At 35.7% G+C, this 26,512-nt stretch overlaps 2 protein-coding genes across 3 annotated transcripts in view; both read left to right on the top strand.

The window, feature by feature from the left end:
* Positions 1–10,612, top strand: part of OSBPL6 (oxysterol binding protein like 6) — a 100,246-nt gene extending 89,634 nt beyond the window's left edge. The window contains exon 23 of the mRNA XM_063400436.1: positions 90–10,612. Coding sequence (XP_063256506.1) covers positions 90–198 — 109 coding nt within the window. The 3' untranslated portion in view covers positions 199–10,612. The remainder of the gene's footprint in view (positions 1–89) is intronic.
* A 6,868-nt stretch (positions 10,613–17,480) lies between these two features.
* On the top strand, positions 17,481–26,441 carry PJVK (pejvakin). Of its 2 annotated transcripts, XM_063400431.1 has the most exons (6): positions 17,481–17,739; positions 19,745–19,940; positions 21,225–21,366; positions 22,076–22,193; positions 23,207–23,311; positions 24,633–26,441. In XM_063400431.1, the coding sequence occupies exons 1-6, from the start codon at positions 17,529–17,531 to the stop codon at positions 24,932–24,934; spliced, it is 1,074 nt and encodes a 357-aa protein (XP_063256501.1). In that variant the 5' UTR covers positions 17,481–17,528; the 3' UTR covers positions 24,935–26,441. The 2 variants fall into 2 exon arrangements, with proteins under 2 accessions (XP_063256501.1, XP_063256502.1); XM_063400432.1 differs by lacking the exon at positions 23,207–23,311.
* Positions 26,442–26,512: the final 71 nt, after the last annotated feature.

The raw sequence follows: 26,512 nt of genomic DNA, 5'->3' as shown, positions 1-26,512 counted from the left end.
ATTTTATATTGCATAAGAACAATGTCTATGGTCAAAACTTTTTTTGTCTCTTTCTCTCTCTCTCTTCTTTTTTTTTTCCCTTTCTACAGGAAAGTTATCGACGCAAATCAGAGAGAAGCCTGGGTTACCAATGAAACCTACTGGGAACTGCGAAAGGATCCTGGCTTTAGTAAAGCAGACATTCCTGTACTCTGGTAAACTGAGAATGTAGACCTAGTAAACATATCACTCCGAAGGAAAAAAAATAACTATGCACAATATGTTTCTTATAGCTAAGCGTGGTTTGTGGGTCTACGGAGAAACCATATCATACGCATTTATATTCATCTTTATAATGGACTTTTGGAAGTGCATTAGACCAGGCCCCTGACCACTTCTGGATCTTTCTAATTTTGCAGCAGTCATCAAAACTTAAAAAAAAAAAAAAAAAACGAAAAAAACAACAAAAAAAAAAGGACAAAAAAGGAAACAGGAACCTTTGAAAGTTTCATACGCTGAAAATTCAGAAATAAAGAAGCAGATGAGTTATCCAAAGTCACTTGGAAGAGTTGGTAAGCGCAAAACTGCATCCGGTGCTTTAAACAGACATTAAGAGTAATAAAATTTAAATTAAAAAAAAAAAAAAGAAAGAAAAAGAGAAAAAAATCCATTTTGTTTCAACTATTTTTGTTAAAAACTCTTGGGTCACAACACTGTCATTTCTGGCTTCAGGTTAGTCCTTTGATGTGATGTGCTTGGACTGGCCTTTGTCAAAAAGATATGCTTTTCTGGAAGCTGTTCCCATTCATATGCCATTGTTCATGCCTTAACAAAATATTAAGATGTACATTAAGTAATTTTAAAATATCTATGCTTAGGCTTGTGTGAAGGGCAGATTTTTAAAGCTCTAGAATTTTATCACAATATAAATACTGGAAGACCTGCATTATTTAAAATCAGAAGATAACCAAACATCTAACTGTATTTCAGAGGTATGAGATCTACTGTACATGCTTTAGCTTTGGGATGCTGACTGTATAATCAGACTGAAAAGGAACTGCTAGCTAGTTGATTTTCAGTTTTGGTAAATGTATATGAGTTGCTAGTCAGAAAGTTCATATTCTAAATGACTGATGCTGAGATGCAGTCATCGCATTTAGCACTGGCTGGACATAGACCTCTCAGTGAATCTCATTTTCCCATAACTGTTTATGCAATTAGAAATCCCTGAAGCTTTGCAACAGTGTTAAAAGCACAGAAAGATTTCATGCAAAGGTCTCTGGCTTCTCTCCAGAATCTGGACAGTACTGTAAATGCAGCTATTTTCTGCCACACACACCATTTATTTTCCTGGCTTTGTTTTTTCCCCATCCACTTTTCTTATCTAAGTTTATGTTTGTGAGTATGGCAGAGGCTCCCACATGTTACAGCTAACAACTTCTACTTGTGCTGCCAAAAGAGCTTTTGTGCAAAATATACTTTACATTTTTTCATAAAGCAGTTGTATATTTTTTGATTAAAAACAAAGTCTCTTATGTGTTGCTAAGCCTCAGTTAATATAAGTGGGAGAAGACTTGGCACTTTCTGTTTGAAAATCTCTGAAACATGAAACAGTAGGAGGGCAGATCTTAATAAAAGAAAAACCAGTAATTTATTAGATAAGAGCTACATTCCATATGGTATGATCTAGTCTTCCATTTATGCATGTGTTATACATCCTGCCACTGATGATAGGTTAGATTTCACATACACAGATTCTGTATTCCTTTCTGCCCATACATGACATACCATTTTTCTATTTAAGATTGATTCCAGTCCTGAGACCAAAAATAAAATTGCTAGATAGGTATGTGATCTGCCAGCAGAGCTGTTTGAACAGTTGTCAGTGCATCACCACACATCCCCAGCTCTCAGCGTGCTTCTTCCTTTTTCAGAGTCACGTCCCTACACAACTGAGATTACTTTGGTTATTTAATATTAATTTAGTTCTCCCTCTTGATTGTATAGCAAAGTAACTGGCAAAGTAACTAGCTGCTAATCAGTTCCAATTTCTTCACACAGTTGTTATCAGAAAGAACTATGAAAACCTACAGAAAATATTAAGTAGACTTCTTATGAATTGTGAATGCTCATGAAATTTTTATAAAAATTTGGTGTAAAAATCCCTGTGTAGATTAATGGAATTTCTTCCAAAGAATATTATCTTTCTCTTTCCTAGTTGAACCTAGTCTGATTTATTTGTAATTTAGTTCTACAATTGTTGTTATAAGAAAATGAAAATATATCAAAGTTGGGTTTTAAAATAATATTTGGTTAAGGTCATTCTACTTGCTTTAATAATATTACACAAGGAATCGAATTGGCACATTGTGTGTAAAATACCAAGTAATTATTCTATGTAGTTTTCTTTAAAACCAACTCTATTAAACATTTACCCATCTTTTGCTCCAGTCTTTGTGTGCAGTTCACCGTGGTATTAGGAAGTATTATGTGTGTATGACTGCAAGCACACTTGAGGGACAGAACTGCATGTCCTCAAATTTGTAATTTAAATACAGAAAGAAGGTCTTTAGTTTTACAGGACTTTGGCAGTGCTCTGTGAATGCCATTATTTGCAACACAAACTGAAACTTGGAGGGCACTAAAAATGCTATCACTGAATTGTTTTTTACAACTGTTTATTTGAAACTCATGGAATGAAAAATAATGCTAACATTTTTAAAATCTAGAAAATCTGTGATATGCTGTCATTCTACTGAAGGTACTTTCTAAGCCAAGTGGATGTTAAATTAGTTAATTAGTAAGCAGAAAAGACACAAAATGATGCAGCACAAGACATTTGCAGTCTACATCAGAAATGAAAAAGTTCAAGCAGATTTACCATAAAGTAGTTTCTTATAGGGCAGAATTCTGTGTTCAGTGCAAAATCTATTATTGTATTTTTCCTCTAACATTGGCAGACATCATGGAATATTTTGTGCTGTTTCTCAAGTGGATAGGTACGAGGGCTTCTATCCAAAGGATAACTTTTAGTCAACCTGTGATGTTTCACAGCACTGAGTGAGAGGGGATGGTGAGTTTTACTCATCTGATGCCCTCAATTCTGCATGTAGTGCAGAATTGAGTATCCCATGCTGCAAAGAGAGTGCACCACTGGCTGTTTTGGAGCAACCAAAACAACCTTTTCGTAAATGCCTGCTGTTTTGGCAGGGTTGCTGCTCAGACATCACTTCCCAGGATGTGGGATTTTTCTGCTCCAGGAGCAGAACTTTCCATTTCTATTGAAACTCACTCATGAAGTGTTTCCTGGCCCAGTCCTCAAGCTGAGCAGTGTCCTTCTGGTTGAAGCTTTGCCATTTGGCTTGCCATCTCATCCTGCTAATTCGATGTCATCTGTGAGCTAGTTATTGTGTAGCCCTATGTCCTTGTCCAGGTCACTGGTGAGAAGTTGATTGACATGGCCACAGAACGCCCCTGCAGGGCTGTCCTCACTGCTGGCTGCCAGCAGGGCATAAACCATTGACCAGTGAGTGCCCTTCAAGCCTGGGATTCAAGCAGTTTTCAGCCCAACTCACTCATTCATCCAGGCAGTATTTCCTTTTGGAAGCATGAAAAATACTATCCAGCTCAGTAGGTTTAATTGCTATATGCTTGGTAAGTGTTGAAAATGAGCATAAATCATGTTTGACATGTAAAACTTTTTATGCAATTTAAGAAGTTCTTTTGCTTCAGAGACATATGCTTTTCTCCTGTGTTTTCTCAAAACACTTATTTCTGTATAAAAATACACAATACTTATGCTTTGGTTTCACAATAATGAGCTGTAATTTTCATTAATATTTTAAAAGTGTACCTTAATTTCTTCCTTGTTCTGGTACTTTGGATATGATAGTGTAATAGTAGCTATTTTCATGAAATGCAGTGTCTTACAAAGATTCTTCTTTGTAAGATAGCTTCATTCTTATTTTGGATTAGTATTATCAAGATGGTAGAGTTTTGCCATATTAAAAATTTTTATCTCCCTCAAAGATGATTTGAGTTGATTTTCATGAAGTATCACTGTGATTAAAAAGTCATCTAGCACCCATTCTAATTTTAGACAGATGTAAGTTGCATGAAATAAACTTTTTTGTATTGGCTTTAAAAGTGTAATTCCCACTATAATAGTCCTGACATCATCCAAATAATGTTACCCTTCTTTTTTCTCCTTTTGAACTTCTGACTCTGAATAAGCCTGTTTGGCACCCGTGCATTTTATGTGAGTAGCACACGCCAGGTGTGTCAAGTACTGCAGTGTGTAAACAGCACAGTGTTGAAGGATACAATCCTTAATTCCCTCCTGAGCACTATCTGTGCTTTATGGAGACAAATGACACAAACCCTAAGGCAAACTGAGAGCCAGGGCTGGTCCTGCCCCTGTGGGCACCTGTGAGCCCCTCGCATCTGGGCCGTGTCCTCTGTTCCCCATGAGGGAATGGCATTTTCTCACCTCTCACCAGTGGGGCCCAGCACAATTGCAGTCTTAGATGGAGCTTCTCCTCAAAAAATCAGAATTTTTAGAAATGCCTTGGTGGGGAGGAGAGGTTCATCTGCAATTGCACAATAAACAAGAGGGCTGAATATATCCACTCTCTGCTTTGCAAAACTTGCTCTCACTAGTAAAGGCCTGTTAGTATAGGAAAGGTTTGTGTGCTCTCCTTGTTTTCCAGGATTTTAGACATTGTCTGGTGCAACAATAAACAGTAGCTATTTTACATTGTTGGCTGCACTTGTAATCTGAGGAATGAATATTTTTAGATGCCATTAATAATAATGGAGCTGCATAATTAAAGCAAAGGAGAGTTTTTCAGATTAAATCCATCTGAAAGTGTATTTGTATTCATATGCTAAAATGTTAGGAGGGGTTAAGCTAGGGAGTTTTGGCCACCTGGAGGAATAAGATTAATATTGACAAAAGTGTGTCAGAAACACTGGAATGGCCTCAGTGGTAACCTTGTGTTACACACAGACCCATGAGAAAGCTAAGGACATTTGCTATGTCATAACCACTTACCTTGGCACCTACTGGGGCTGAAAAACACTGCCTTGTTTTCTTCTTTCTGTCTGTCATTAAGTAACAGTCATCAAACCAGTGTAAAACTTGAATTTATGCTTCAGTGCATATATTGATAATTTCAAAGTGTATTTAGTGTTATACTACTTTTAGTAGTATAATTTTCTTCTTCTCTATTCCTGGTTACTTTTATGGTAATTTGAGAACCAGTCAGTATTTTCATGAAGGGTGGGGGTTTTGTTTATTTGTTTTTGTGGGTTTTTTTGTTTTTCATGGAAGAATCTAGACTGTATTAAAAAAGGTATGATTATTTCTGGTGAGATTATTTCCATAAGCACCATTACAACAGTGACTGGCACCCAGGAGAATGCTGCAAATCTGAGTAAGGTCAGAGAAATTGCACATTCACAACAATTAATCTTATTTTTGTATTATATATTGTAAGGAATCTACTTACAAAAGCAAATACATTACTTACCCTTAAACTAGGGTATGTAAAACTTTTATTAAAACCTTTATTCATTGACTTTAGTATAAACTATAAATTTCTTTCATTAAACTGAAAAGCATCTTTATGAAAGGATTTTTATACAGTTTCTTGCAAGTCTAAAAAGTAATATTGATGTTCTTGTGTTTTATCTCCTCCTTTATCAAATTTTGTGGCATTATAAACATAATAAACATCATGTCTAATTTTTTTTTTAACTTTCCTTGCAATCTTTGCCAGAACAAAAACCTCAGAAAAGAAAGGCAAGAGAGAGACGATAATGCAGAATGGTTAAACTAATCACAAAAGCTCTGTCAGTGTGAGATGTAACAAAACAGAAAGTTTTCTAACGTGTAGGAATTAAAATGTCAGCAGAGCTGCTGAATTAATTTCAGGCTGGTTATCTTAATCCCATTTTTCTTTCCACCGATCCATGACAGCATGAAAAAAGGGAAGATTGGAGACATTTGCTCAGAATTAATGGTGAAGGTGAAGGGAAGTTTTTACTCATTTTATAAATCAAAAATGACTGTAGCCAGCGTTTGGCTGAAGATGTCATGGTAATGTGGACAGGAATGAGGGTTACATAGTCTGAATATATAATCAGCAGTGTCTAATATGTTCTTTCTGACCTATGAATAATTCATTGAAGTATGGTAAAGCTACTCATTGGTAGCAATGATTCAACTGCTCCTGGAGCAATGATTCAGACTTTTCCTGTGAAACACTAAAACATATTTTCATATTGACTGCTACATATAATGGTCTTCATTAATGAAAGAGGATATCTTATGCTAGTGTATATGTATGCAGAACATCAGAACATGAGGCGTGCAAAATGGGAAGAGGTGAGAAAATTCCTTCAGAAACTCAGAAGTGGGTAAATTGTCTGAGAATCAAATGATGTGCTCTACAAGAGCAGAACACAGTGGCAAATATTCAACCAGAACTGTTCTTCACTTAGCTACTTGCTTCTGGTGCCAGTCAGTGTAGTCACACATGCACATTTCTGTGTAGTCACACATGCAGCCCCTTGTTCTGGAATTGCATCTCTTGCTAGGGTTGTGCTTGTGTCCCAAGGGTTGCTTTGTCATGACTGCCAAGAATAATCAGTGGCTGAGTCAGGACTGCAAACTCAGATTTCTTGTCAAGCAGTCCTGTGCTAAATGCTCTCTCTTTCTTTGTTAAAGTCACCTGAACAAGGAATATTATAACAGCATTAACATAGTGAATCAAGGTTAATCCTCAGTGTTTTCCAGGGAAAGGAAAATCCAGGATAGCTTATTTAACTATATGGAAGAAACAGGGATGAGATGTTCTATTATCCTTGTATTTGCTTAATATTTTATAAAATATTTTGAGACTGGATCACAACAAATATATTACAATTTCTTTATCCCCTATCTTGAAGTCAACATTGAAAATTGTCATTCCAATATGAGGTTGGAAAATAAGTTTATTTATTTTTTAAAAAAAGTGCTACTGGTATTCTTTATTAGTTGAGATACAGTATAGCAAATTCAGATAGCAATAAATTTTATTTTCTGCGGAGTCTCACAGAAGACCTGACTGAGCAAAAAATTAGTGCTGATAAGTGTATTTCAGAATGCAGGCAAAAATGCAAAATAACGTCTAACCACTAAAATTTCACCCTCATGCCAAAAAAAAAAAAAAAATCAGTGGGCTTTTCCAGTGGAATTCTTCTTTGTATATAGATTTGTGTCTGTATTATTTACTGTAAAAAAAGTAAGAAATCAAGCTGTCAGCATCTGATGTCTGAAATATTTTTCTTCCCCAGAACTGTATAGCAAAATACCTGTTCTTTATCTGTTACTGCGAGATTGTCTGAAGGGATAGTTTTATTTAGTACATGAAAAGCCATCATAAAATGAAACTGCTGTGGTATCAAGAAAGGTTATTATATACAGTACATAGTTCTATACTACTATTATAATTCTTTTCTGTATATATTATTTCTTGCAACCAGTAGCAAGACTCTTCTCTGGGTCTCTATCTACTTTTCTTTGTATAATTAACTGGTGATTTATAATTTCTCAGTATTTCAACAGCAAAGAATCCGTACTTTCTCTCACTTTTGCACAAAGCTAATATAAATTGGGAATAATGTCACACTTTTTGGGGTGTGATTAGATCCCATGCGCACATGTATGAAATGTTAATGTTAGTATTTTTACCTTGCTTAGATTCTGAGAATGCCATTGGAAGAATAAGTTTTAGATTAGTTGTCATTTTTATACTGCCTTACTGAGCTTCTTTGCTTTTAACAACCTTTCGGGTGGTAGATTGCCCTGTGCTAATTCTTTAGCAGGCCAAAATGTCAGAACCTAAACAGCTAAAAGAGCATTCTTTGCCAATTGCTGGTCCATGTGCTCATTCTGAAAAAAACCAAGAAAAATCAACTATATCTGTTGATTCCTTGTACATCTCTTTGGGTAGCTTACCTGTAAAAGGAGACCCTCAGAGTCGTTCTACTGTGATTATGCTATTTTGTCAGGTACAAAGCAGAAATTTGCTTTGTGGTTTTTAAGAGGAATATTAAGGCAAAAAGTTGCTTTTTAGAAGTATAACTTCTTGAACCAGTGCTACCTTTGAGTAGTGTCTGTTTTAAAGGGAAATAACAGACTGCAGTGAGAAAGGGTCTGAGTTCTTAGACCAGGGATGTCAGATAATTTTTTTCTGTTGTTTGAAAGCAATTGAAAAAATTTACTTAAGGGAAAGAAAGACAGTGAGAAGCACTTATGTACCTAGCTAACCAAAAGTTGCAGAATGCATTGTTTTTTGAGTACTTCAGTATTAAACCTCACAAGCAGCACTCCCAATTTTTTACTCAAAAGTTTGCTGTGGACTTCCATGTTGAGGTGATGAATAATAAGGTACTGGAAAAAAAAAATCAGTAGCATAATTTCTAAATAATTCTAAGTAATAGAAAATTAATTTGCAGATATTTGTAGTGAGAATTATATAAGCCACTTATAATATCGCCATTTTTAAAAGCATAAGTTTGTACATTCAGTACAATTACTGAATGTACTTTATAGTACATTCAGTAATTTAGCATTAAAAATATTGTTAATTGTTCTTGATTTCCTGCAAATGGATTCATCTGTTCTTGACTATTCACAATTTTGGGATGTCTTCATGATGATTCTTCTTTACATCTTATTGATCCTGATTCCAAATATGGGCTGATTATGCCTTTAAAAGCAATTTTATTGCTTGTGGTTAGTAAACATCAGCAGCTGAGGAGCAATACAGAAAGGATGTAATTTGTATATTCCAAATCTATAGACTTTTATTTCACTGCAGGAGTTAATCAGCAATGCACATCAGATTTTTTTCCTGCTCCATCTGCTTGGACTCTGACGTTACACAGGCATCAATGTACTTAGCATTAACATTGCAAACAGTTCTCATTTAAATCAGCTTAAAAGATGTAGCTGCTTAAGTTCAAATAAAAACACTTTCCAGTGCCATTCCTAAGTGACAATGTACCGGCTTACCTGGTTACCCCAGGTTTTGTAGCACTCCATTTCTAATTCCTACGTGCTTAAACAAATGAGCACCTATGCAGAGGCTGAGCTGCTGTTGGCACTCCATTCCCCACTGAACCCAGTGAGCTTCCAGGTGAGTGGGTGATCTAGCTGCCCAAATCTATTTCAGCTGTAGGCCTAATGTGCAGACAAGCCTAGGTATTTGACTAGTTGCCCTAAAGCTTAATTTTGAACATGTGTGCCCCGTTGTGGAAGATAAAATGTGTGAAATACAGTTGGTTTGACTGCTTGCCACTCTGAGCAATATACTTGACTTTCCTTTGGCTCTCTTGCATTTTGGAACCTCATTCTGGAGCTTGTAGTTTTTAAAAGCAAGTTAACTTCATGTCTCTGCAAAGCTCAATTAGGTATGACATTTGGAATAAAGAACAGTACATTAAAACAATTACAATTCATCAGATTATGTCTCATTCTGGCAAGCTTAACTGTAAGAATATTTGCAATCCCTGTTCCTGTTGCCCTATACTTTCCCCAGGATGGTGGCAGCCCAGAGCTGAGGGTTGCTAGTACTGCATGCCAGTCAAAAAAGGAGTCTAATCTTTGTGATTTGTGGAGCAGGGGGTGGCAGATTACGAGCACGCTCTTAACCTTAGCCTGGAAAAGGATGAATGTGAGAAAGTGCCTCTCTCGTCTAGGCTTTAGCACATACATAGAATTGCTTTCTTTTAGTATTTTGAGTTCTCTGGCTAGTTCTGAGAATAAACCTAGCCAGAAAAGAGCAGTAATAAAACAGTTTTAAGTTTCCATGTGATGCAGCTGCAACACTTATTCTGTGTCTTTGCACTTGTAAGTTGGTTTTGAACGTCCTGTTGTAGTAATCCAGAGAGCAGATGGGGCCTCACACTGACTACCTCTCATGCAATAAAACCCAAGCTCATTCAGTAGTTAATGTTGATTACAGTTGAGCATCCTTTGGCCACACGATTCAGGGAGGTGGTAGTGGGGGGAATGGTAAACAAGAAATAATAATAAAGACTTTATTCCAGTGATGTATGTGGTATGCTCGATACCCATAATATCAACTCCAGCTGAAGGAGGTCCTACAGCTTCTGGTAGGAAATAAAAAATGAATTTGGCTATGCTATAGTTTTTGTTGTGCTCTAAAATGTAACAAGATGTTATCTGTTTCCTTCAGGCTAAGTCAGATTTTCCAGGATATTGTATACAAAACACACACACAATTCTAATTTTTGAGGAAACATGATGCTCTTTTACCTGTTGCAATGTAATTGGATAATGCATGTACAAATGACTTGTGTAGCCTGCCAATGAATGTTGCTAATGCCTTACCAAAAAAAAAAAAAAAAGATAAAACATATTTTTTGTATTTTTTTTTTCCTCAGAGGCAAATCCAAACAATGCTAGATTTGGGAAACTGTTTACTGAAAAGCATTTTCTAATAGATCTCTGAAGAAGTGCAATTGTATAATTACTATTGTTCAGTGCATACAGTACATTGTCTCCATCACTCTGTACACTGCTGCTATTAGTGCTTGTTCTAATAAATCTCAATGTACACTGTTTAAACTGCTGTGATCTCTGTTCTGATTTATTAATATAAGAAACACTTGAGGCAATGGTTCTTGAATATACTACTTGTAACTAGTTAGATTAATTGATTATTAATCATAAAAGTCTTAATATGTATTTTACAGACTGATATTGAAGAGGTGGGTGATAGTGGCAGCAAAAGCACTGAAACAGTGGCTTTTCCTTTCTAACCTTTTTCCACTGCAGGAATATTTTTATAAAACTTTTTCCATGTGATTCTCTGTGCAGTTTCTTTAAATCTGTCAGGATCTACCAACTGCAGTCTCAAAGAAGGTAATTTTTTTTGGCAGTTCCTAGTTACATCTTCATACTGCAGCTTATAAGAGTCTTCTTTTTTAACTTCAGCTTCTTCTTTGTGATTAGAGGGAGCTTGCAGTATGTTTCTCAAGTTTTGAGAGAGGGTGTAGAAAGAAGTGTTCCTGATGTTTTCTAATAGATTTGAAAAAACTGGAAATGAAAGAAAAAACAATTACTTGACACCCACCCTTTCTGGCCTCTTAGAAAAATAACAATATGTGGGATTTTGAGATTTTTCCATTATGTGTTCTTGTCAGCTGTTCAGCCCTTAAAATGAAAGCATAATAAAAAATAAGAATTTGGTTGGGAGGAGGAATTAAGGTTTGTGTTATTTCTTGGCATTGTAAAATGAACAAGTGTTCAAACAGTCTGGAATGCTGCCTGAGTGGAAGCAATTGCAAAGGAAGGGAAAAGGTTTTTTTCATGAATGGCAGTGCTTTCTGTCTTGTTTCAGAGTACGCATCTTGTCCAAACCCGTGCTCTGAGGCAGGGGCACACTAGAGGCTTTTTCCCTGTTAAACCTTTCCACAAGTGGAACTCGGCTCTGCTTTCACATTTGTCCAGTTGAGATCTGCCCTTTACCTCTGAATGCTTTGGATGACTGTGACTCAGTAGAGTTACTGTGCATGAGTGAAGTGTGAAAGGTTCTACATCATTACTTAATTGATTAAAAAAAAAAAAAACAACCCAACAAACCTTTGGGAATAGAGCACAAGGGGCCTGAGAGGCACCATGAGCAATCTGACACCTAAATTAACATCAAAACTATTACTTTGGGTATGAAAGCAAATGACATATTTAGATTTAATCTCAGCAAGAGACAGGTGATGCTTCTTCATAACCACAAACATGTAGGCGCTGTGGTGTGGTGAAGTGAGACAGTGTGGGAAGCTATTGACAGGATTTCATTCTGACTCAGATAAAGGAGTTGCCCACAGAAAGCTGTTCCAAGTTTCACTGCTGGTACAAAAATCTGTTCTGATATGATGATACATAGCATTTTGCTCAGCCAACATATCAAGCCGCATGGTTCTTCAAGTCCTCATGATCTTACCAAATATTTAAGTTGGTCTAAATGTTAAAACACTGCACTTCAATATGGAAAATTATTTTTCAGGTAAGTAAGTATTACTAAGTCAGGTTAAAAGATACTAATCTGAAATATCATTCAAACCCAGAGTATCAGGGTCTAGCTGAGGAGGTACTCTATTTTGACTGAAAAGTGAATCTAATTTTACTCAAGGACAGCAAATAAAATGTCTTATATTTAGACAGTCATTTTTATTTCTGAGAGTTGTGTCTAAGATTTACCTTAGAGTAGTTAAAAAGACAGGTTAGGTTGTATATCTCATATCTATTTCCCAAGCGCATTTCAATATAGTATATTAAAAACGCAGAAAAAAAATAGTGTGCATGCTACAGACATGAATCTGTTGTGCTCGTGATGAGACTACATTAGATTATGTTGGTAATTACAAGGATAAGTTCCAAAGCAAACCCAAATATGTAGTTGCTTTTCTCGTTGATGAGTGTCTGGCTGCATTTCCTTCAGTAACGAAAAGAAACTAATTACTGGTTCAAATTTCACAACCACCCTAGGCTTCTTGAGCAGGTTTTTTGAAAAGTCAGTGGAGGAAAAAATTATAATTAAACATTCTCAGAAGGTTACTTGTTGGACTGCAGGCGGACTACAAATTCTGGTAAGTATATTGGGTTATTTCCTTCAACCAATAAAATATAAGGTGTCATTTGTCTTTTAAGTTCTTTAAGTAGGTTATTTCTGAGGACTTTGCATTACATTTAGCAGTCAAAGAAATTTAAGACATATAGCACAAGAGTACGTCCGTTCTTCAGTTCTAGTTCAAGAGCTGACTTCACTTAAATGCTGATCAGCTGACCTAGAACAACAGAATCAGGCAACTTTTCACATTTGGTGACAAGAATTTTTATGTCACCTGTCTGTTAAAATGTTTAGTGTATCTGGAAAGTGCTCAAGTCTTGTAGCATGGAAAAGAACAGGCTGAATAAACATAAAGGTGATTATGAAAGAGGATGCTAAATTCTTGCCTGTCCTGCAAACACTGATTTAATTTTGTCTGTTTATAAATACTCTGGATCCAAAGATCTGAGAGCAGTTTGTAGTAGTGATAATCAGTTCTTGCAGTATCCTTCCCTGAGAAGTGATACATTAGCACAGCCACACAGCCACATACAGCAATTTTCATAGATAGAGGTTAATTGCTCAGTATCACAGAACAGCTACTGTCAAAAATAAAAGCAGTTCTGCTGCTCAGTTTAAAACATAAGGAGAAGCAGCAAGGAAGATGTCTAGGACTGAAGGAAGTTTTATAGAGATATAACTGTACCAGCACCCACCAGACAGTTTAGCATGGGCAGTGTGAGTTATAGTAGATAAATCCTTTTTTTAAAAACTTTTCTTCAGGTATAGTGGCACAGCAGCATCTACAGTTCTACATCCTCATACAGGTGGATGGGCAGGCCCACAAAGCTGTCCTCTCACACAGGCACACCGACTGACAGATGCTGGTTAAAAAAGATTTAGCCATTTGGGCAGCATCCTTCAAAGGAAGGGAAGCATTAAACATACTTTAGGGCACATTGGCTTCTTTTGTTCCCGATTTGTCTTCATGAGCTAATAATTCTACATGATGAAAGTAGCTTTATTTTATACAGTAATGTTTATGTAACAAATGAAAGCTGGAAGATGAAGGGAGAAAAGAAATCTTAAGTGTTAACTGACTGGATAAACTGTGCTGGTATTGAAGAGATTAAACCCAAAATTTGCACCATATTATGCTGGTAATTTGTTTAATATCTTCTTAGTGAGCAAAAAGATGCTGTCAGTTGCCAGACTGAGAGCTGAAAGATGTGCCTGCTTCTTACAGGTGGTAAGTGTAAATACAAACAAATTCTGCAAATCTGTCCCTAGAGGACTACTTCTGCCTTTCTTTTTAGCAAAGGCTTCACAGCTAAGACATCCATCTGTCCATTGAAAATATTGCTGTTAATATTGGGGCAATTACAAAGATGCAAAAGTTGGGATATTTCATACCCGCTAGATGGACACCTGAAACATAGATTAAGTAATCTTTATGTCCATTAGCAAATGTCTGGAGCCTGAAAGGTAACTCTGTAGAAGATCATATAAAACAATCACTAGAATTTGTATTCCAGGATCTCTGAAGTTATATAAGTCATGATATTAAACCAGCCAATTTTGCTCATACATGAGAATTTCTAGATAAATGCCACCTAAAACAAAACAAAACAAAACAAAACCAAAAAAAAGAAGTCAAATGCTGTAAAATCCACTCAGGTTGTTGGGGGGAAAAAAAGGGGGAAAAAAAGGCATGTAATAAGGACCGTATTTTGTCCCATAAAGTGTTGTTTTTGTTACCTCCTGAAATATCACAGTATCTATATTGCACAGATCCTGTCTTTCTAGGGAAATACTCTTGCCATATGCTGGAAAGTTATGGAATTTTGTGAGTAATTTTTCAGTGGCATTTTCTTTTGCTCTTTTTTATGTGTTGAATTCTTGCAGTTGTTCTTTTGCACAGATCTGTAGGTAAACATAATACAGTTCAAAGGCACTTGAAATGTACGTGATGCATTCCTGTTCAGTTGCCAGGAGATCTGGTAACTGATGGCATCTTTTTGTACACTAAGAAGATATTAAACAAATTACCAGCATCATTTGGTGTAGATTGTAGGTTTAATCCTTTCAAGTGAAACACCAACTAAGTTTATCCAGTCAGTTAACACTTAAGATTTCTTTTCTCCATTCAGCCGACTGCTTAATCATGCTAATCTTATGATATGGTTGACTGTGACAAGGAATGCATTAAAATAAGATCAGTTCAAGTGGATTACAGATGGTTTAAGATTTCAGGATAGAAAATAATGAAATAATTCCACATTTTCAGTTCCTTGGACAAATCTCTAGTTTGCACCACCTTATAAATGCCTCTTTAGACACTCTATAATTACAGGTGACTGACATCCCTGCAAGGAATATGTAGGGTAACAATCTAATATTAAACCAAAAATCATTATAGAATTATCTATTAACTAACAAAAACCTTCTGCATCTTCCAACACTATGCAGAGAGCAGGATTGTCCTCTAGGTTTTACTCTTAAAAAATCTCCATGTTCACATAAGTATGATGTAAGGGAAAAAAAATACAGTATTTAACCATAAAATATTCTCAACTATATAGAGCTAGTACTTGCTATGTTACTACTTCATGGCTAAGACCTGCTGTGAAAAAACAGAATTCATCTGTAGGAATCAAGCTCTCTTGCTCTTCCCCCCAGGGGAAGAAAATCAGGCTGGAAAGTCCCCCTGCTCTTCTGTGGAGGGTTGTGCATGGTGCAGGGGAAGGCCCTGTCAGTGCCCTTATGTGGCTCTGTGCTGAGGGGATGGAACATTTCAGCCTCCCCAGGGAGCAAATGTGAGCAAGGACCTTCATCTGCACAACTTGGCAAGACAAGGCAGGACTTTTTCTATTCCAGTGATGACTCAGGCATAACTTCTGCACTTGGAAATGAAATGGTTTTTGTTTATTGAGAGCCCACCAGGGCTGCAGAAACACTGAAAGTTCATGAGTACACTCATGTGCCAAGAGCAAAAGTGTCTAGTGCAGGAGGAGCAGGGAAATACCTTAAGTTTCTTCACTTGGGCATGCAAAATTAGTAAATATTTTCAGAATATGGCAATGTTACTGTACTTGGACTCCTGTTCTCTGATCTGTGGCATGAGGACAACACAAACATCTGCTGAAGCATTTATGATGGATTATAGAGTGTTAGAGTAACAGGAATAGCACGTAAACATATTAAATGAAACTATTCATTATCAAAATTAGAGCCAGATCAGACTGAGTATGATCTATGACAACATACTGAGTAACAAAAATCCAAATGCATGTTGAATAAACAGTGCCAGCTGATCTCAATAATTTGTAGGAAAAATAGTATCCTGTCAAACATATACATACAGGATTAATCTAAACCAAGGATCAATGGGCAATTTTCATTTTAGAGTTCCCTTAAATTTTCCTTCCCTTGAAAGCTTTTCAGTTCTGTTAATGTGTTTTGATTGAGGAAATATGTACAGGGTTTTTCAGATAGTGTAGTATGAATTACAGCCAGAATTAATTGCAGCGTTTCCCATGCTTTCGAAGTCTATCTATAACCTGACTTGATTTTTCAGCACCCTCTAGAGTAAGCAGAAAGATCCAGCAGCCTTCCTTTTAATCTTGGCTGAAGTAATGTCCTCCCCTTTTTGCCATTTTGTTGGACTTCCTGATACTCTGAACCTTTAAAAATATTATGGAAATATTGACACATGATAAATTATTCAGTAAGTGTTCATACTATAAAAACAGTCCTTAGGATACTATCACATGAAAATCTTACTTCAGAAAAAAAAAATCTTACTTCAGAAAAAAAAACCAATCAAACCAATTGTTACCTGGCAACCAGGGATAATATTCCTACTGAAGTGTAACTTTACAAGCCTGTGGCTGATGCTTTACCTACTGTAACTGCAAAGAGAGTCTCTGGAAGAAATGCTACAAGGTTTAGCCAGTTCTATGTTCATCACTCTTACTAGAAAATCTAGTAATTGTTTACATGAGGATGGGTCAGCTCCTTCTCCCTCTATCATAAATCCTCCACAGTGCTCTTTCTTCTCTTCACAATTTTCTGTCTTTTTATACTGGTGCTTTGTATCTTGGATCCTTGAGTTGCTCCTCATTCCTCTATGAATACTGCCTCTTCTTTCTGCAATTTTACTTTTGTAATTTTGCATGATTCTCACAGTTTAATGAGGTTTTCAGTAGTCTGATCTAACATGAAGCTCAAGCCTAGCCCTCGGGTCACGGACAGCGAGGTGCACAGGAGATAAATAACAACAGATGAGAGCCCACTGGTGTTCCCCTGCCCCTGCTCTGATCTTACTCAGAGCAGCGCTCCTCCCCAGCAGAGCTCCCCCAGGTAGGTTATGCCAGGGCTGTGAAAGGCAACACCAGTGCTACCAGTGCTCATCAAAGTCTAATTCCAGGGCCCTCCCAGAGCATGTCTGGGCTGCTTTGTTGGTGTTGCTAAAACTCCAGGACTCGGCTGCAGCAAGGGCCCAACAACAGCAGTACACCAGTAACTCCCAGTGGGACGTTGAGGGTTATGGAAGCTAGTTTTCTGTTTCTGTGACAGTAAATTTTGATTTTAAAGAGTGGCAATAAACTGCCAAGAAAAGGGCACCATTTCCCTCTCAGTTTACACTGGTAATTCATTATTCATCATGCAGAATTAGAGAGCTCAACTGAAGGTCTCTGAGTGAAGTCTCAAGCAGTACACCATAGAAGTTTGGTAGCTAAGACACTATTGAGTCTTTAAAAGTGAAATATAACTCAGTTTAAAAAAAAAGAAGTCCGGCAGATTTTTTTTTCAAGGCATGTTAATTTGTTTGCAAGAACAATATAAAAAGAATTGAACATGGGCTCGATGTCTGGAAGCTACACTTGATACAGAGCTTTTTATTATTATCATTACTAATGTCATAATATGTTTGCTGCTGCAACCAAAAACTTTGTTAAACAGGTTGGTGATGGAGGAAGATTAATTCCAGTGCCCAGTCTCAGTGAAGCTGACAGATACCAACCTCTGAGCCTTGTGATTAAAAAAAGAAAATGTTCACTTTCAAAAAAATCTAAATTTGCTTCAACACCTTTCACATTAAAAGACATTCTTCAAGGGGAGAAAGAAATTTCTGCAGGTAAGATTTTTATCTTTCTTCAAACTGGAAAAATGCATGTTTTCTAGTAAGTACATAGTAAACAGTTTAAACTGTGCAGGTAGTATGTTGTTTTCTTAGTAAATGGATAATAACATTTTTCTTGCTTAGTAATGTAATAAATATTTAAGAAATTACAAATCAAAATAGTAAGAAAAAAGGGGGGAAAAAGGACTTTTTGGAAAAAGAGTAGAAAAAAATAAAGTAATTTATACTAGAAAGCCTTGACATTTTCTGTACTAGTATTAAACAAATTCAATTAAGCCTTGTTTTTTCACAAACCACAAATTCCTGACAGATGTACTGCCATATGCTGATTAATTACCACACAGAATTTGTTTAGAAATGTACCCCTTTCTCTGCATACTCACCTCAGAGTGTGTAAGAATGGCCTCAGTTCTGCAGCTGTTCCATGCTGGCAGCCCCTGGTGCTGAGCTGAGCTCTGCACAGGCAGAAGCATTTGAAAACAGCTATTACATCTGACTGATGTAATTGGATTTTCATAAGATTTTTTCCACGTTTGTAATCTCTGTGGTGTATTTAAAGAACTTAACTGTTTTTAAATTGTCTTTTCTGTGCAATAACATAAATATTGAGGAGATTCTGTGGGAATTATGAGGTGCAAAATTGAACTATACTGCCTACATCTTCCTGTACATTCCTTTGAAAAGTAATTCATGTCCACACGCTCTGTTTTTTCAAAAGTTTCATTTCTTTTTTTTTAAATGTCAATTTTGACAAAATTATTTATATTATTTGCATGACAAATGCATCAGTTAAACACTCTACTAAGGAAAATTAGTATGAGCACAGGAAGACAGAAATACCACTTGACCCCACAAGAGGGGATTCAGGACACAAACATGATAAGAAAAATTTTAATCCTATGTCTTAGACTCAGGAGGAGTCAGCTGGCTTGTCCTGAATGAAAATAATTCAAAATCTCATTAAAAGGTCTGAGAAAAAGGTTGCAAAATCTCATTAAAATGTCTCACAAAACCTTACTGGTCTTTTCTGTAAAGGTTAAATATCATGCACAGAAAGCATTGTCCTTTAACGTAAGCAAAGAGGTTTGTAATTGAATTTCCTTTTTTATGTGACAAAGACATGCATTTCCCATCCTTTTAGAATTATGAAAAATATATGAACCTTCTTTTTGGTTAAAAATAAACACAAACGGGATTCATAGTAAGCGACTTCATAATGTCAGTTTAATAATGTCCTAATATCTTCAAAGGTTTAAAAACCAAAAAAGGAGTAAACCCCAGATTCTTAGATGCATTTGGAAATCTAATCCTTTGTTCATTTTAATTTGGAAACCAATGTGTTCTAGTACTTTTTCTGTTAGTGTAATGGAAATCTACTTGATATTATAAAGACATTTTTGTAGAGCTGCTTTGGTATCTACCCTTTGATTGTACAATAATTGAATGCAAGCTTTCAAGCAAGTCAGAATCAACCTGTTGTTTTCCTTCAAAATAAACTGACACAGTCCCTGGGCAGAGCTAATGTTGCTGGCACATCCATGTCTCACTCATGTACTGCCAAAATGAGGAAAAATTAGGGTCTTTGTATGGCATCTAGACAAAATTCAGAATTCCCTAATTTTTTTATACCATGGCTTTCATTTTATTCCTAGTTTTAATATTCTGCGTGGCCTCCACTGAGTCATTTTGGGTTTCAGAGCCTCTGTCAATAAAGCCAGAACACACTACATGTGTAGTCTATAAATATCAGCATCACAGTTACAGGTAGAAGTACTTGAGCAGAATAATGATGAACACAGAAATTTGAAAATAGCTCTAATCAGACCCAGGACTCTTTCCATCATTCATCAGCAGTACCACCAATAAACAAGTGCTCAGTATAGCTCTAGATTTCATATCAAAATGATAACCACAGTAGGAACGGTACCGTTTATTGTTGCTATGTGAAAATACTGTGTTCGGACCTTTCATCACACAAAGGTTGTCTTCTTTTACTCAGGTATATCATCTTACCAGTTGCTCAACTATGAAGACAAATCAGATGTTTCGCTTAATGGCAGAAAAGGAAATCAGATAATGAACGATGTTGGTTTTGATGTTGCTGGATCAGATTCTATTGCCTTTAAAGCTTCATTTGGCATAGTGACCAAACATGAAGTTGAAGTACCAACATTACTTAAAGAACTTACTACAAGGTTGTATTCTGTGTTCTGATTTCTGTTTCTATAATTCTATATCATACAGTTAGGCTGAAAATCTGATGTGGTTCGATTTTGATTATTTTTAGTAATCAATAGCAATCACCATCTGATATTTTCAAGAGTATCAGGCTGGATCACTGGGATTAGACACATGACCTGTATAATACAGGCTGTACAATTTTTCTGAATTCTTTGAATTATGGTGCATGTCTCAGGAAAAAAAAACAACAAAACAAATTCAGAGAGGAAGTATCCCTCCAAACTCCTATCTGTGTTATACCATAGTACTGAAAATTTGAAATCTACTTCGAATGACATTACCCAACTTCAGGTTTCAGAAACAGGATTTCTTTGCCTATGATGAACTGGAGAGACACATATATATGATTGCCATGATTACTTCGAGGTTTTATGAAGCTATTACACAGCCTTTTCTGCAAAAAGCAAAATAGGTTTATCTACTTGAAATTTTCATAACCTTCTGTGGCTTTTCTTTAAATCCAGTCTCTTTTACCAACATTCTTGTTGAGTTGTGGACATGGAAATGTTCTTGTGATGTTCTTGTGATGCTAGTACAGATGTCAAACGTGTAGAAACATGATGTGACTAATTCTAGGTGTAATTCTTTTTTTATATTTCAAAGATTGTCCATTGGTAACAATGTCATCCCAGTGAATTCCAGCAGTGCATCTCAGTAAATTATTTACTATGCATGATGCAACATTTGGCATTTGCAAATATATATCGTTACCTTGTTGTTATTTACCAAGAAGTGCATGCCATTTTGTGTTCCATACCTACCTTTTCCTAGTTTATTTGTAGCCTCCAGACATTATCATTAATAACTGGGGGTGAGGAAAGAGGATCTAGGCTCCTGAAAAAAAGACTCAGTGTTATAGAACTAACTGCCATTGTTTGTAGAAATTCTTCTACAAACACTTGTTTTATGATTGTTCACTATTGTTTATAAGGGATATAGGGGTTTTTTCAGTTAATGGCACTAAAAGCAGAGTCAGATGGACAGGCTTTGAATTTTCCAGGGTGTCCCAGATATCCTCTCCAGTATCTGTACAATACTATCTTTCCTTGAATTTTTTAGTTCTTCTATTCCCAAACACTGAAAACCAATATTAAGTTTCCAGGGATCTCCTTGGTCAGTTGTTTTACTGCTATGAAACAGACATTATGGTGATTTATTTACTGATTTAAACTTACTTAGCTGCTTTGTGAACTGCTAATTATGTCTGAATTTCCTTCCTTCCTCCCTCCTGATTTCAGAAAAATAAACTTTGATCATTGTCTAGTCCATCAATCAAGAAAAAGTAGGATGGAAATTTTGTGTGTGGTCATGGAAAGTATTCGAACTACAAGGCAGTGCTCCTTAACTGTCCATACTGGAATGCGTGGAGAGACTATGAGGGTAAATATGTTTGACAAAGTTCTGTAACTTAAATGATCAAGCACAAAAAGCTCATTTTTACAAATTTTATGGTTTAATTTAATTGCATTTCTATAAGCTTAGAAAAAATCTGAAGTAAATCAATATTATTGTACTGATGTAAAGTGGTTTAAAAGTTGGTCTTTTGTTAGCAGTGCTTATGTGACTGAGGGATGGGAAATGCATGAAAGGATGGCTAGACAATGAGCCATTGTCAGGGTAAAGTCTTGGCCAAAATGTGGAATTTACTACTTCTTAGTTTGCCTTTCTAATAAATGTATAACCTTTCTTTCATTGTTATGGTCATCTTCTGTAACACATTGGAATTTCAGGTTATTATTTTAAGGGTCGGCATCTTACTCTGTCTTATCCTCTTCCTCCCCTTTCCCCCTCGATGTGTTTGAATAATTAAACCTACAACTCTTCTAACTTTGCTCTTTCTAGTATTTATGAATCATTCATTATGAATTATAATTTTCAGTAAGTGATGTAAATTATTCTCTCTGTCTCAAAATTTATTAAAATGCGAAGTAGTTGATACAAAATTCTTTAGCTGTGAAATTTGATCTTCAATTTCAAAGTTTCCCCCTGGCATTATAATTCTCAATATATTAAGTTAAGATTAGTATTATGTTTATTTATTCATCTCAATTTGTAACTTTTTTTCTTTTGATCCTTCTCTAAATTATAGTTTCACATAATTGAAGATCAGAATAATAAAGGGCGGGACAAAGCCATTGTTTTTCCTGCACATACAACTATTGCTTTTAGTGTATTTGAACTCTACATTCATTTGGATGGTAATTTCGGTAAGTGATGTGAATTACCGTCATTACTGCTATTATTTATAATGATCTAAGTTTTTAAAAATGTTTTATTGCTCTTGATATACATAAGCCCTGATTCCATACAATGGGATGCTTTAATTTTATGCACATAAGTATTCTGACATTCTGACAGAAATAGTGCTTGAAAAGATAAACAAGGCAGGCGCTAGAAAGCAGTCTGCTGTGGGAACATTTTATAAAAGTTAGTTTGACTTTGTATTTTTTAAATTATGGGTTGTATGGAACAAAAAGCCCCACTTAATTATATTTCTAGATGGTGAGAAACAGGTTTCTGAGACTATCTGATCATTTTTGCATAAAATAGGCAAATGCAGAGATACAAGTAAAGAAAAAGGTGTACAGAACTTCTAAACTAATAACATTTTTTTCTGTTGGGGCTTTAATTTCAGTCTGACACATCATTTGCACTATATAAATATGTAAACAGTATAGAAAGCTATTTATGATGAAATAATTACAGTAATTTTAAACAAATAAGGATTCGCATAGCTTAGATTTTAAAGGTTTTTCTTCAAGTTATGCATAGAAACACAGATGATACTTGTTTTTATTTAAATAAAAATTTAATAGTTGATTCAGTATTGGAAGTGGTGATAGTTACTATGTTTCATTTCTACGTTCAAGTAAGACTATAGAAAGGTTTGTCCTTCAGAATCAGGGCTTCCTGATACTGACTGTCCTTGACCCCTTAACATGACCATAATTTGTGTATGAAGCAAAACAGGCTCTGAGGATGTCAGCTGAAAGCCACCAACAGTTTAAAATTCTGTGTTAGTTGATTCTGTGGGCTATTACTCGTGTGCAGACTTGTATTAAAAGGGTGTAGCAGCCATTAAAACATTAGCAAAGCTAAATTTAATCACTTAATTTTATTGATTAGAAATATTATTATAGAAATTATTATAGAAATATTAAATTGTTGGTCAATTATAGCTTTTATATTTAGTTCTTTTAAAAACTTCTAATTTTTACAGAACTCTGTGTGACTCCAATTGCAAAAGGAGGATTTGAAAGAGAGAAATCTGGATCATCTTCACTGACCAAATTAAGGAGATTAAAGAATAATTTGTTTCATCGAAGTATGATTTTTGATATTTCTGTACAAATGTCTTATTTAAAAGTGTATCTTTGTTTTTTTAATGTCTGTGCAAGATGAATGTTTAAAGACAAAAATTTTGATGGAAAATGTACCTCTCAATTTCTAATGTATTGGAATGATTATAGGGTTATTAAATTTACATTTGAGAACCTATCTCTCAGAAATAAGAAATCTATTCATTAAAAGCTAAAGATCTCAAAACTTATGGTTGTTGATAAACAGCCATAAAGTATTGAGATAAAAGTATTGAGCAATTACACAGTTAACTTTATATTGAACCTATTTAATGTCTGACATTTATAGCTCCTATTATATAATACAAGTTATAATTATAGGAATATTTGAGGGCAAAAGCTGTAAGTACTTAAACCTACAACCTTAACTGCAATAACTGAATGCACTCCTTAGGCACTGCGTGGCAGAGACATGGCCAGGACACCATCATAGTCCTCTTTTTTCATTTTAATATGAACATAACATTCAACAAAAATGCAGATCCCTCTATGCAGGTTTAGACCAAAATCTTAAACTTGTAGCACTCCTTGGTCCAAGCACTGTGGAAATGTGCAGATCTGAGTGTGAAGAAGAATGCTGAGCAGTAAACGTGTCTCAAAGGCTGCTCTGTAAAGGCGTCCTGTCTCCACTGTATCCCATTCTTGATCAAAGGACTTTTATGGACCAAGCCTTCATACCCTTATGCTCCAATCCACACTAGGGGAATAAATCTTCAGTGGGTATGATACATTTCAGCAGCTGTAGCTGCCTAAAAGTTCTTCACTCATTCTAGTCAGTGTCTGAAGAGAGAGAGAAAGGTAGGGAGTTCCTACCTGGCACACCTGGATGCTCAGGAATCTGCTAGGAGGTTAACAAGGAGTCCTCCGATTTTCTAAACATATTAAGTATTACTGGGATTTTTTTGTAAATAATAAGAAATAAAAGTGAATTTACAATGCTTAGAACTTAAAATTAGAAATGCAAAAATAGAAACAAGTACACAGCTGTGGTTTGACTTTGCACTAATTTCTCTGAAGCCTGCCTCATGCCTATCCTTTAGGTATATTTCTAAAAATATATTTACACAGGTCATAAACAAAAAATTCTGGCTTTTGTCAGTGTCTTAAGTGAAGTTGAAGAAAAACTTTCAACACACAGGGTTTTTGATGGGAAGCAATCCATATGGCATGCTTAGAACAGTTTTGTGAGTCAGTTGTTATTTCCATAATTCAACTGACATTTTTTAAACAACAGATCATAATGTAACAACAAATCACTGCTTCTTTTTCTTGTGCATTCTTTTTCAGATAAAGGAGTAGTGGAAATCGTTGCTAACTCTGATCCTTACTTGGAGGACCTTTTTGCAGATTATTATGAAAAAGCTGCAAGCATGACTGATCTCTCTACAAGCTATCTCAGAGACGGTTCTCATATCCGAATTAATTTACTTAATAACAACATCCCCAAAGGCCCCTGTGTCCTTTGTGGAATGGGAAGTTCTAAAAGGGAGACAGTCTATGGATGCCTGGAGTGCTCTTTTAATGGACAGAAGTATGTACGACTGCATGCCGTGCCCTGTTTTGACCTCTGGCACAAGAGAATGAAGTAACTGATCTGGGTAAGTGCCTGTTGTCACAGACGGGCATAACTGTGCCACAATCTTTTCAGAGTTGGTAAATATGTCTCCAGTTGTGAACTGCAAAACAGTGAAAGTGCAAAACATTTTATTATACTGTTATCTTCAAATTCTTTGCTTTGCAGTCAATGACCTCTATTTTAAAATGCTCATGAATTCCTTGACATTGCTGTTTTTCCTAGAACCTTCTCATTATCATAATGAAAAACATACTTTTAAATAGTATTTTCATAATGTCAAAATATATGCTAGAACCTAAAGTTGTTTACACAAACTTTCCCCAAATGTTGCCTTTCTCTACACCGGCATATGATGGTTAAATGAGAATATTTGTTAATAATTTAGTGTTCTCATGAATGTTTAATTGAAGTATCAGATTAAAAAACATGCTAAAACTTAGCTCAGTCTAATGTTTCAGTTACAAAAGGGAACAACTGGAACTATGGATGGGAGTTTCATTTTAGGGTGCTGTTGCTGTATATCGAGTTTGTTTTGATTATTAAAAAGTACCAGCCAGTCCACCAGCTGCAGTTGGATTTTATGTCACAGCTGCTCTTGATTTTATGTGCTCAGAAAAAAACCTGCTTAGCAGAAAATGTTTTGGAAGCTTATGAAAATAATGGAACTACTCACTCTTAACAAGACTTCAGGGGTGAAGGTCTTTAACAGGTGCATCCCAGCCTCAGGAAATTGAGTTTGCTGAGGATTGTAACAGCAGAGAACTGTGTCCAGGGCTGGGACTGGGCTGTGGGGCAGAGCACTGTTAAACCTCTCACAGAAGTTTTACACTGGCAGAGCAAAAAACCTTTTAATGCCGTTTAAAATTATTTCAGGGATAATCCAGGTATGGAAGCTTTTTTTCACTTGTGCTGCTACCTTCATTGTGTACATTCAATTATGACATGTTGAAATGAATACAGCCATGGCTTTTCATATGTGAAGAGTGAAGTATGTTACACAAGTGTTATGGTATGTTCTGCTCAAACAGAACAGTTAACAGATACAAGTACTGTCTATTAACTATTGCTACTTTGCATTTTTCCAGTGAGGAAAACCAGAATGATGCCCAAGTAATTAATTACTTAGGTATATATATAGTATCTCCCATTATCTTCAACCTCATTCAATTAAATGATGATAGTGTAGATATATAACTTGGTGCTGCTGAATAAACTGACTAACTTGGTAATTTTACTAAGTCAAAGTTTAAAAACTCACTTAACTGCTTTTTCTTCAACACTAGTCTCTTTATGTTACTATTACATAAAAAAGAGGTTATTTTAACTTGTTTTTAAAACATTTTGTTTTTATCCTAACATTCCGTAGACAGAGTTTGCCTGTTTTAAGGCCTTTTATAGTTAATTCCTGCAAATGGCTTTTCCTCAAGAAGCTAGGCTAGGAGCCTGCAGGAGTCTAAGAGCTGTATTCCTGGGATTCCTGCTTTTCCTTTTTATTTTACAGGAGATTGAGAAGTATTCATCAGCTGCATTCTAGCTATGTCAAAGGTTACTGTAACTTTTGTGTGCTCAATAGAACAGAAATAATTATTTT

The sequence above is a fragment of the Prinia subflava genome, chromosome 6 (assembly GCF_021018805.1).
Source record: "Prinia subflava isolate CZ2003 ecotype Zambia chromosome 6, Cam_Psub_1.2, whole genome shotgun sequence".
Lineage (NCBI taxonomy): Eukaryota > Metazoa > Chordata > Aves > Passeriformes > Cisticolidae > Prinia > Prinia subflava.
Note: the sequence above shows the minus strand (reverse complement) of the source record. Positions and strands in the feature narration are given on the sequence as shown.